At 48.8% G+C, this 13,101-nt stretch overlaps 2 protein-coding genes across 2 annotated transcripts; one reads left to right on the plus strand and one right to left on the minus strand.

Moving 5' to 3' along the window:
* Positions 1 to 2,011: 2,011 nt before the first annotated feature.
* Pmar_PMAR022148 (hypothetical protein) lies at positions 2,012 to 2,164 on the minus strand (the record flags this gene model as incomplete). Its single annotated transcript, XM_002777870.1, has 1 exon — positions 2,012 to 2,164. A coding segment is annotated over one exon (153 nt), but the record flags the coding sequence as incomplete, so codon positions are not given.
* Positions 2,165 to 6,587: 4,423 nt separating this feature from the next.
* On the plus strand, positions 6,588 to 7,307 carry Pmar_PMAR022149 (hypothetical protein; the record flags this gene model as incomplete). Its single annotated transcript, XM_002777871.1, has 1 exon — positions 6,588 to 7,307. One exon carries the CDS (start codon positions 6,588 to 6,590, stop codon positions 7,305 to 7,307), a length of 720 nt encoding a protein of 239 aa, XP_002777917.1.
* Between the last annotated feature and the right edge of the window lie 5,794 nt (positions 7,308 to 13,101).

Raw genomic sequence — 13,101 nt, forward strand, 5'->3', positions numbered from 1 at the left:
AGGAAGATTTATTGAGTGTTCACGCGATTTTATCCGCCATATCCTGTTTGAGTGCCGCCATAGAGCCTCCACTCCAATCCGACACCTTATGTTGTCTCGGAATTGTTCTGGCCGCTCGTGCTGCACTCCTGTGATGGGTTTCCGCCGCTGTAGTTCACGGTGCCCTGAGATTGACTGGAACGAAATGAATGTTCCATCCCGCTAATTCCGGATCCCTTGCCACTGAATCCCTGGCAATCGCATCATCGGCTACCACCACTGCGATTCCGCCTTCTCTCCTCTGAGCTCTTCTGATCACTGCCACAATACTTCAGGAAGTCTGAACTGGTACGGTGATCCTCACCACGCTATACGTCATACACAGACAGATAGAGAAGACCCGATCCCAACGTAATGGCATCCATCGACACAGCATAAAATGATCCCTTACCTGCTCTCAGTAGATTCTCTAGTGAAAGATCCGAGATACCCGCCCCTGAGAGCTCCGGCGATATTCTCCACTCTTGCTTGGCATTCTTGAGCCGACAAGTAACACACACCGCAAGCTCATCATTCGCGTTAAGTCGCTTCAATGACGGTGCGAAGAAACCAAACTCTATCGCTCTTTCTACACTGGCATTCCGGTTTGCATGCTGCAGCTTCCTGTGAGCAATATGAATGAGTAATCGCCTGGAAGTTTCAGGCTGAAAGGGTTTCAGGTTGAGAGCCGTGCTCATCCTGGGTACATAAAACCCCCAACTACGCTTAGCCCCATCTACGCCATTGAACAGATAGTACGCTATGCTATCATCATCAATCCTCATGCATACCAATGATCGGAGTGCCTTGGCGGCCATTCCATCTACCCATCCCAGCTGCAACGATCGCGAAAAAGATATCTTGTCTTCTTCCTGATATGCTGCTGGGTACTGCACATCAAAAAGTAGATACCCCGCAGCCGCTCTTCTCCACAAGGTGAAGGAGAAACGTAGGGCTTTCCATACTTGAGGAGCCGCATCGACATCATACGATACCAACGCCAACTTATCCGCAAGACTAGGGCATTTCCCTCCTCTCCGATTGTGCGATCATGTTTCCTCCGGAGCATAACACAATCAGTCGGCTGAGCTGGGTAGTTCTCCTAGTCTGCCCACGAAATCATCCACCGCCTGCGCCACGCTGAGAGGTTCTAGATACTCAGCCACATAACGGATACCATATCAAGAGGAATAGGTGATGCTCGTAACCGTAACGGTTAAACCGTTTCAAAGATACTCGGACAAGCGCCCATTCTGACCGCTCTCAACCGTGCCAGTTTCTTAAGCAATTTATAACAATCACCGTATTACGCCACGCTACTTATTTATCCTCGAGCCAACAATTTCGGCAGTAGATCCGAATTATAGAATTTTAGGAGCGAAAGGGACGACAGACCCAGGAGCGGGACGCACACACTTCTGTTAACCGAATGATAGAAGAGCGAGGCGAGATTGCATACCAACTACTAAGGTGGCGGAGTGGGTTAAGCTGGCGGATGAGAGCCGCACAGCTATCACCTAGGCGGCCGAAGTATACCTCACCTTGTGGCTTGAAGGAGAGACAATCACTGCTGGACCTCACATGGTCCCAGTGTTGTATTCAAAGCAGGTAGAGGATAAGGTCGGTCTGCTAATAGGCAGGGATATTGGCAGCAGAGTGGGATTGCAGTTGGACCTAGCAACGGGAACGGTGTCTCGATCGAAAAGAACTATCAGCATGGATAGAAGAAAAGTGGTGAATGATTGTGCAGCAGATGCCATTGATGTGGTGAGGTACGTGCGGGACAATGTGATAAGATATCTTGATACTCCGGGAGAAGGACAAGTAGGAACTCAACCATTACCTCAAGGAGAGAGTAAGATTATTTTTCCAGTGCTTCCACCACAGGAACGGGAAGTCGCCAGAGTTGCTGTGTCGACGCTTGTGGGAAAAAGGGACCTGGAGGTTGAGGGCCTCCGAGAATATAGTGTCTTTCAGGAAGTTGAGAGGAGACAGCCGAGCAGACTGCGAAGGGCAGGAAGCGGTGGTGTATATAGATCTCCCGAAGAGAGACGGTAAGGCGATGAAGGAACTCCGTGTACCCAGATATGAGAGGGCTGCGTACGATAAGCTCTCGAAGACTCATCAACGGGTGTACCAGGATTTGCTTCAAGAGTTTGTAGCGAGGGTGGTGGATAAGGAGATCGGAGCTGAAAAGCGAAGAGCGCTCTCAAGAGAGAAAATGCTTGCCAGCATCTCTCATCTATCTCCCACAGCAAGAAAAGAAAACACGACTTGTCTTGAATCGTACAGCAGTCAATGAGAGTTTGGGAGGAGTCTCATCGTTACGGCAGGCAACGTCGGATATACTCATTGTGGTGCGACTCAACGGTGCGGATATGATTGTTGCACATCTCCAAAAGGCTTATTATAGATGCAGGCTCTTAGCGCACTGGGTGTTGCTTGCTATCGTGATAGAGGAGTTTGTGTCGGATAGAGTGGCCTTCGGGCTGCATTTCGGAGCTGGTTGTCCCCAGGGGGCAGTGAGGGAGATAGTTGCAAGATGATACTCGTTGTGGTGGCTGTGCAAGAGTCGAAAAACCGGATATGCTAGGAACGCGTGGAGGGGTGTATAGCGGGCCGAAGGCTCGCGATTTCCCAAGTTCCAACCAGCTTATTTAATATGACATACGTTGGGCCCGATGGGCCAACATTCAGTCTGCTAAGCTGTCAGAAAAGTTGAAAAGGAATCCTAAGACCTATGGTCAGTGTTGTAAGCAGCTTGATATGCTGGTGCAGCGGGGCTACTCTCGAGAAGCTTCGGAAAAGATAAATCACGCATACGGTCTCGTCGTCGTACGAAAAGCCACATTTTCAACAACTCCTTTACGATTAGTTCTGGACGGCTTCATCTTGCGGGGCTATGTGTATCTCGGTGTTATATATGATCGATCGGTGGTGTCACCATTGTTAATTATCCGTCGCTATGCGTACTTCACGAATCGTGAATCACGATAGCTGACTTGGAGAGGGTCTTACTCCATGGCTATTGTCAGCTCTAATTGTGGAGTGGGGGGGCAGGTGGTATATGTTACTTTGGCCCGCCATGAGCCTTCCTGCTTCTCCGTCTACGTTGCAGATCTCCATCTAAGAGTTCGACAGTGAAGTTGTGCCTGAGCTCGATATCGGCCCCCACTGTGGCCGATCGTTCATGGATGACATAGCTCAGGGTGCAGAGACCAGCTGGCATAGGGATATGTTGGCAGATGGAGTTCATCGAGTGGTTGGCAGAAAAAGCTTCTCCGAGCAGCTCGGACCGAGCTGGAATCAAAGCGCTTGTAGAACAGAGTTAAGGGTACCGACTCCTCAGAGGACAAAACTGCCACCCTCTTTGGTGTTCAGTGGGATCCGAAAGAAGATTGTCTAGTAATCGTCCCTGCTCCTTCCTTGGAGGGCAAGGCCTCGGGGAGATGCACGCTCTATAACGTTGCGATCCTATATATCATGGCTAAATTCTCACTTCGACCCCTCGGGTCTATACCTAGAGGATGCCAGGGCTGGTAGATTGTTGATGCGTGCTGGGAAGACCATGGCCATCCTCGGCGACTTTGGCTATCAACGCCTTGCCCTTGACCTCGTCGTTATATTCCACAACTGCTCCAACCACCTTTCCGGCTTTCTGCCCCTGGCCTTTCTCGCTACTACGCACAGGTTTCCAGTCATCTGGTTGGAAAGTCTTCTTTATCTCCTGCTCGTTGAACTCTTTGACTGTGACAACAAACGAGGCTTTAAAACCTTTCGCTCATCACTCAAGTGACTGCTTTGGGGGATGTGGAGAAGGTGTACTACCCGATCTTTGTGATGCCGCCATCCCAACCTCCTGCTGACTCGTCGGCTGAGCTATTAGAGCCACCTTGTCCGTCTCTCTCCTGGTGGTGTCCTCAGAGGTTCTGCTGACATCTCGGATGATGTCCACAACTGTGATACCGCTCATACTCACATCTCTTACCTTCAGAGAGAAGGATAAAAGTGTCTCCTAATCCTCCTCACTGACGTCTCTGTAAGAGCCACGCTATGAACTCGCCTCTTCACCTTCAAGATCACTTTCCCCTCATGGCAAGGTACTTACTATCGCTCTGACCACCCTGAACGTCTCACTTTTATCCTTATACGCCTCATAACACCGAAGGACAATCGTCTCAGCCGAGCCCAAGAACCGATCTACTTTACCGGGACCCCCATAGCTGAGCTTTCCTAGTGACTCTCGGATGTTCCCAATTATCGCCGTTCTCTTACAGAGTCGACAATGTAGCTGATCCTCGATTATCTCCAAACAATACTTGGGTATCTAGTAGAGGCCTTGATTAAATTAAACTGCCAAACTTTCAAATAAACCGGACATAATATTAATTTTCTTGGTATTTTATTAAAGCCATGGGAAAAACGTTAATTAAAAAAGTAAAACATTAATCAAATGGGTAGAAAATTAAATTTGTCGGTAAAAAATTAATTTGAGCTAGAAATGCTGTAGTGTCGACAGCTCCTCAGTGGTCTCCTGGTCCTCTAGTACGATGATGCATTCCATCGGCGCTTGGACCTTCTGAATTTTGCCCCTCAATCTGCCTCGTAGGACTCTCCTTTTCGAAGCTCCTTCTTGTAGGATTCTTCATCCTTTACGAGTGCTCCCATGGTACTACTAGCCGCTTCGGATTTACTATAGCCGTCGTCCATCTTGAGTGTCGCACCGCCACCAGCTGTCATCATGTTACGGTCGGCTAGTGACCATGACTCGGTAAGTCTGGACGGTTCCTCAACGCGACTAATACTCATGTGAAAATGGAGAGTAAAAGTACAGGCTTGAGCCAGATGGCTACGGAGCTATCTCACATGCTTATAGTATCAATTTAATTAGCGACAATGATAACTCAAACACCTAGTCTAGTAGATCATTAAGCCTCTGTCTTCCGGTTGCCCTACTCCCCCGGGAGTGTTGAAGAGACAGCTACCACTGTATGAGGTGAGAGATGGTATCGTGTTACAAACAGTACGGCACTCTGCCGAAGGCGACATCATCAAACAAGCGTTGCTAGGCCCATCAAATGGTAGCATACTTATTAAAAAGTAATCGACAATGTGCATCTTCGCAGTGGTCATCCGGGCCGTGATAAGCTGTCGCAGGTGTTATTAGATGAGTATTATTGGCGTGCTTCGCGCCGGTCGGTGGGTTCTCATATTCCGTATTTCCGAGCTTGAGGGTTATCAGCATCTATAAGGACCGGAGGAAGGGGCGGCCGTGATATATCGAGTCTGCAGCATGTGAATGCTTTGACTCCTTTTTTCACAGTCGTACTTGCCAGGACGCTACAGTTCAAGTGCAAGATTGGCTGCAATGTGACAAGTGTCGGTCCTGGTTGTGAGTCGATCTAGACATTGCCCGTCGATATGCAACTTCGTCAACCAAATCTTATTGTTGGGCCGGAAGTGTCGCAGGCCCGCGAAAGATGATTGAGAAGTGCTCAAGATAACAAGGAGCCTGGCGTGATCGATATTCACGTGAGTATGTAGCCTTTTCCCTAGGAAGCCGTCTAATTTTCTCTGGATATCTCACATTCCATTGTGATTATCCAATACTACGTTTGTCGTGCAATAAAGGACTCTACGTCTTACAGTACCTCTTGCACAGCGCGATCGATCAGGACGATTTAGACTTGAAGCGTCACAGAAATTTGCTCCGGGTTATTAATTCAGAATCGTTTCCGTCTCTGTTTTCGGTTCCTTCCAGAGTGTGTCACACTGTCAACACCTCTACATATATCATGTTCGCCGTGTACTTGGTACCTTTAAGAACTGTCTTTTCCGTATCTGTAGCCGTATTTGTAAGATCGACCGTATTAGATATGGGCCGATGTTCATTGTGTTAAAACGTTACAGGAAATTATTCACAGCAAGAAAAGTGCCTCGTCTATATCTGATCAGCTTCACACCCTTAATACCTACTAGGCACTCATTAATCTTCTGCCATACGATAGCTTTGTGTCATACGCGTTTTTTTCACTGGCACGTTCAGTTTTCATAGAGATTTCTACCACCGTGAACATGCGCCGATGTACACTGTGCCAAAAATTCGCGACATTTACTGTGGTGTAAAGTATAATTCCTATATTTTATGTTGCATCACTGTCTCTCTCTCTCTCAAAACTCCACCCCCTCTCTCCCATTGCCAGCAGATGTGTTGGTAGGATTTACTTAGGTCAAGGATTGATCGTTTCTAACCATGCAACTCACTGAAAATTCCATACGAAGTTTTTCGCGCCTGCAATACTCTATGCTTCGTCGTCATACTGCTGGAGCACTTACCGGAGTTAATCCATTAACAGACGTAAAATGCGTCTCAGTGGAGCCCCACAATACGGGGAGTGCGAAGCACTCCTCTGACACAACTATCCTGTCCCCCTGGTCTGTGTGACGCTATGAACAAGGCTGAATCATCAAGCTAGAATCTAAGATGTAAAGTCTTTCTGTCTTTGTCCACTACACCTTATTAATGTATTGGTGTAGGCACGGTTTGTTTCCACCAATTTTTTTTTCCTATGGCTAATCAGCAGGAGACTGTTACCAAGAATCTACTAGATCCTTTACTAGATGGTGAGAACATTGACCAGGCGATCAAAGATCTCATGGTTACCCAGCTGATCGAGGAAAAGATATATTCTATTATGTTGCTGGCCAATGTCGGTGAAGAAACTGTTACACGTATGACTGGTCGCATCCCAGCTGAACAACAACAATTCTTCAAACTACATCTGGTCTCACTGGTTGAGGAGGCCAAGGCCTGGCGTACAGCCAAACGTCGCAGGCAGGAGCAAGAGAAAGAGGCTAATGATCTAGCGTCCTACCGGGACAACCTTCGCCACAGATTTGGCAAGAAGGTCGAGCTTCCCACTAACATTATGCCTCCTACAAGTTTGATCGCTAAGGTCGGGAAGGCTCCTTACGACTACATTCCAGTTCAAGAATTTCTCGGCACATCATCTTCCTCTCCCAACAATACCAAAGTGAAACATCTTGAAGATATCAATACCGGTAAGATGGCAGCGGTCAGGATTGGGAAGGTCAAGAAGATCAACACGTTGGCACAGTGGGTTGAGGGCTTCGCCAAGTGGTGCATGGCATTGCTCATGGTGGAACCTGACAATCAGGTGGTGAATCCTCTCGGTATGCTTTCTTATTTGGTTCGAGTAGTCTCCCTGGCTGAGGAGAAGTCCCCGCTTCTGCTATTCTCTTCGATCATTCCTACCGGTCGAAACTGACAGCCTTTCATGAAGCAGGGCACAGCATATCTCAAGTTCTGACTAATGTCCTTGCGCCCTCCTTATATGTTGGTGCGCAGCTGGGAACTTTGGAAGACAAAGATCACATTTATGGGAAGGATGTAGGAAGCCATACTGATGAGGTGTGCATCTTCTACGAGCGAGGTAATTGTCGGCGAGGAAATCGGTGCCCCTTCCGTCATCCTAGCCGCCCAAGATCCTTCTTTGATGTGGATGATTCGGGAAAGTCCCGCTCGGGCTATCCTTCCCCAAAGAGGCAACGAAGGAGATCTCCGGTTCGCCAGGAGAGAGGTCCCAAGAGTGGCGTCAACTCATCCAATCACTCAAAAAACTAGCTGGTGGCCGTCCTCTCGATCGAACGGCCCTTCTCTCCATCGATCGATCTTCCATTGAGGTACAGCCCTCTCGAATCTGTGAGTCGAGAGCTCTGTCTGTTCCTTCAATTCCTGAGAACTCTCTCACAAGACTAACTTCCCTTTGCTCTGGGATCGTTGAGTTCGTCAATGCAGCACGAAGTGCTACTGAACGTCTGGCGAATCAGCGACGTAATGATTTCACATGTGGGTCGGGTTTACATGGACCTACCCCTTGGGAAGTTCCCTCTGAATCCACCAGGGTGGAAAGACAGAGAATTCTCGACACCCTGCAGCGCGTGATCAGCCGCAGCGATTTCACGTGTTTCCTGAGCAAAGTCATTAAAGAAGGCTCTCCGGCAAATCTCGAAGCCGAATTTAATGAAAGGCTGAACAAATTGGCAGCAGATGCAAGACACTCCTTATCATCTGACCTCGCCTGTTCAGATTCTGCCCCCTTTCCAGGTTCCCCTATCCGTGCTCACCTGCTTGGTGCCCTCCTCCGAGCTTGTGGTTACTCGAATGAGGGGGATACCCTTGAACACGAGATTGCAGAAGGGTTTGCATTAGGTCACCACGTTCCCGTTCCCCCCTCGGCGCTGTGGCCAAAGGCCAAAAAGCACACTCCGATTGATTGTCGTCGTGTCTTTGAAAATTACAAATCGGCCAAAGCGCATCCTGAGAAGCTCTCAACGATCCTCAACAATGAGGTAGCAATGGGTCGAATGGAGATCCTTGAGCCAACTGTGGCGGCAACCGCTGTGATTACCCCAGTAGCTCTTATTCCCAAGGGGGACTGTCCAAAGGACACATCACTGCAAAAACCAGAACATTACAGGCTCATCGAGGACTACCGCCGGTCTCACCGCAACGAGCATGCACATTTAGACCAAACACTTCAACTTCCTTGCCTCCAGGATCTTCTCACCTTGTTAGGCCACTGCATTGAGAAAGATCATGCTGTGGACGTAGTATTCGCTGTTGTTGATATAAAAAGTGCGTTCCGCCTACTTGGCGTGCGTCAGCAGGAAGCCTGCGAACTCAATGTCAGGGCGTCTGGTGTCACTTACAGACACCGTTGCCTCCCGTTTGGCCATCGGAGCAGCCCTTACAATTTCTCCCGCACCGCTGGAGCGGTTCATAGAATGTTATTGTTGGTCTCGGCACTGCTGCTCTGGTTTATGTTCGGGCTACTCTATGTTGATGACATGTTTTATGCCATAGTACAACAACATGGGTTGGAAGGACTAACTCTGGTTCTTGTCTTTTGGGCTTGTCTAGGTTTTGGTTTTTCCTATCGGAAACTCCAACTAGGGAACAGGGCTAAATTTGTGGGCTACGAGGTGGAGATTGTTGACGGTCGAATCAACATCTGTGTACCACAAGAGAAGCTCAAGATCATCACTGACAACCTCAGGCATATTCTAGCAGCAACATCCGTGAGCAAGAAGGAGCTTGCAAGTCTGGCAGGGAAGCTATCTTGGGCCTTCTACTGCTTTAGACTCCTCCGGCCGTATCTCGCCACAATGTTCGGCGCTATATCTCTCATGGAGCGCAAACAGTTGAAGCGCATGAGAACTCCGAATGGCCTCCGTCAAGACCTGGACTTCCTTTTAAGGTTCTTTCTCGACCTAGGTCCACAATCCTTATCGTACCCGGTACTCCCTTCTCAAGTCGACATCGACTCAGCTATCCTGATAGGTTCGGATGCATCAACAACTGGTCTGGCTGGCTTCATGCGGAAGGGTGGAGTCTGGCACTACTGGTCTTTAAACCTGGACGACCTACGCCAGGATGTCAGAATGGCCCTTCTCGAAGCAGCCCCCCACGTTAGTCACAAGGACATGTGCTATCTGGAATTACTTGCGTCACTCATGACCTTGTCCTTACTACGTCACTGCCAGCTGACAACTCGAGTTATCGTCCAATGCGATAATCAAGGAGCGGTAGCAATTCTCCGAAAAGGATATAGCCCCAAGAGGAGAGCCCAATGGCTCCTACGGCACGCCGCGAGTTTCCTATTTAAACTGTCACCATTAATATCCTTCCACTATATAAGCTCTCAAACTAACTCACTGGCAGACAATCTGTCCCGGGGTGCCAACGTGTCCTTACCTCCCAATTGGATGGCCTGCCCCCCTCCCCTCGAGTGGATCTGTTCTGATCTCAATTGACAAACACTGTTTGTTCATCAGGTAATCGCAAATCCTTCTCTACCACCCAACGCCAAGTGTTGGAACAGAAGAATCTGAACGATGCCGAACTCTCGAAATTTCTGAACTCAGCGTTGGCTCCAAGAACCCGACAATCATATGACTCGGTTATCCGCCTGTACACCGAATTCTGTCTGCCCTACCAGTCCTTCCCCTTACAAGTACCGCATCTTCTGGACTTTGTTCACGCTTTATCAATGACCGGTTCTCACAAGGGGAGTACAATCGACAACTATGTCCGAATCCTGAGGGCCACAAATCTTCGCCGTGGTTCTGAACTAAGTGCACCGGACCTGTTCGCCATCAAAGATGCAGTCAAAGCTGCCAAGAAGCGAGCAGGAGGAACCGAGCCCGCTCAGAAACGAGCATTCACTAAAAGTGAGATCATCGGCATAGGACAAGCTGAGACGATTCCCGGTCTCATCGGGAATCTGCAGGAACTACAGGCGGCAACTTTGACTGCAATATTTGGTCTCCTGCGGTGCAGAGAAGTTCTGACATTGAGACGCAAAGACGTCACCTTTCACAAAAGCCATGTTTCTATCACGATTCGGGGATCCAAGACTGACCAGTATAAAACCGGTCACACCGTCGTCATCGGATGTTTGGCAAAAACTCGGCCGGAAACATGCATGGAGAGATCTTGCCCCTTCCAAAGACTCAAGGCTTGGTTCGTGACCTGCTCCGGCGACGCCGATACCCTGCTCTTTCCGGGCCTGACTTATGAAGCTTGGAGGTTGGATCTGAAGTGTATGATCTCTTATCTGGCATCGGCCGCAGTCACAGGCGTTGGCACGACATCTGTAGCCCCTCATTCGCTTCGGCGCACAGGGGCGCAACTGCTTTGGAAAGCAGGCTTCTCGCTCCTACACTTGCGAGAATATGGGAGGTGGCGCTCCAACGCCTATCTAGAGTACCTCAAGGGCGTCACGCTCTCAGAAGCTCCTTCCTATGCGGCAGCTATGATGGCCCAATTGCCCGAAAGTCCCTTGTGCTCTATCTCTGATGGTCACACATCTGCTGCACTGGCAAACGCCAGCTCGGATTCGGAGGACGGTTCAACTGGAGAGGCCCAGCGCCCTCGTACTTTGCTAAAGCGCCCGAGGTCTTCGCACCAGGCTCCAACGAACGAGGAAACGGAGGACCGCAAGGGGAGGCTGGTAGCGGCTAGCCCAAAGAGGCGTTGTAGTCGAGCTACCAAAGCCACCAGCTCGTTGCCTTCAGATGCTAATGCACTGCCAGGCGCGGTCTCACCCAACTCCCTCGTAGAAGGACACCACTCAACTGAGTGACTGAAAACTCTGCACTGTTCTAAACTGAGTAGCTGTTGTGTTTACTATGCCAGGCGAAACGGTGCGAGAATTTTACCGGAGTTAATCCATTAACAGACGTAAAATGCGTCTCAGTGGAGCCCCACAATACGGGGAGTGCGAAGCACTCCTCTGACACAACTATCCTGTCCCCCTGGTCTGTGTGACGCTATGAACAAGGCTGAATCATCAAGCTAGAATCTAAGATGTAAAGTCTTTCTGTCTTTGTCCACTACACTTTATTAATGTATTGGTGTAGGCACGGTTTGTTTCCACCAATTTTTTTTTAACCTTCCTACGGGGGAGGCTGGTAGCGGCTAGCCCAAAGAGGCGTTGTAGTCGAGCTACCAAAGCCACCAGCTCGTTGCCTTCAGATGCTAATGCACTGCCAGGCGCGGTCTCACCCAACTCCCTCGTAGAAGGACACCACTCAACTGAGTGACTGAAAACTCTGCACTGTTCTAAACTGAGTAGCTGTTGTGTTTACTATGCCAGGCGAAACGGTGCGAGAATTTTACATCTACATATGTTACCCTTCTTCACTCAATAACGCGTCCATTGTAGGCATTACGAACAACTTGGGTATCCTACAATCTATGTTTTTAGAACGGACATATTCAATCCGTCGGTATTCATGACATAGTGTTCAATTTCCACCCTCAAGAGTTTATTACTGATCGTGGGACCGCTGAGGTACTTGCATCTACACATGCCACTCTTTCCTACATAATGGCCCTATAACTTTACGACCGTAAACCGTATTACCTTAAGGACTTCCTTAAGGAGATACACGAAAACCTTAGAGGAATGGCTTAGTGGATATCTTAGGCCTAGGAGCTAGATCCTTTAGAACTAGGACCTAACTCCTGAACCTAAGAGTTAGGTCCTCAAGGGAAAGGGGCCGAAACCCCAAGGAGAAGGAAAGTTTGCATCGCAAGCTAAGGCCCTTAAAGGACCTAGCTCCAAAAAGGAGCTGTGATTTAGGTTGGTCCGGACCAGCCTAAACCAGCCTGGGATATACTCTCTTCACTATCGGGCGCGCGCTTTCTCCTCCGAGATCGTAACTCATCGACGGAAGTGTGCGGAGGTTCGATCTCGAGGCGTTCTACCCACACTATCTAAAACAAAACCTTGTGGATATCAGAAACGCATACCTGCTGTTAACATGAACAACGCGTTATATCTGATTAGTCACGTACTCTTCATGCTTAAGAAAGATAAGAAATCGGAAACCATCACGCAATCGTAATTACGACAAAGCATGTGTCACAAAGGCGAGGCTGCAGCAGACGAATCTTTTAGCATCATAAAATGCCTCTTTCGCAGGGGGGCTCTCATCCTTGCCACGTGCTCCTCAATCTACTGGCCTTCCTTCTACTTCCAGTATACTTGTGCCTTCCTAAGGCATAGTCTTTAGATCCTGTAACTGTGTGACTAACAGTCTAATTGCTTGCTTGTCTGGAGGTTAAGTCGACATGCTGGCATGTCCATGTCGCTGGTTCTATCTCTGCACCTTATAATTTTCGATCATTTTCAGAGGTCCTGTTCACTTAAGGACCTTAAGCTCCTTTCCTTCACCTTAAGTTTAGAACTTCCCCAAAAATCCCTCATGGCTTGATTTCTGATACCTAATGAAGCCATTTCAAAGTCCTACGCTTAGCGTTAGGTCCTAGCCCCAAAGTTTAGGTCTTCAGATCACTAAGGGCCCTAAGCTATAGGCCCACTAACGCTTCTTCTCTGGAATCAGCAACTCCATCATGAACCTACCTAACGACGTGGTGACGAACGTCCAACAACTCTGTTGGACCTTTAAATCATCAGCCGATCCGTTGGTGAGGGTTCACTGATTCTTATCACCGACTCTTACTGATGTCGGTCTTGTACCGCTTCCAGTCAT

Source organism: Perkinsus marinus, assembly GCF_000006405.1.
Source record: "Perkinsus marinus ATCC 50983 genomic scaffold scf_1104296951020, whole genome shotgun sequence".
Taxonomy (NCBI): Eukaryota; Perkinsozoa; order Perkinsida; family Perkinsidae; genus Perkinsus; species Perkinsus marinus.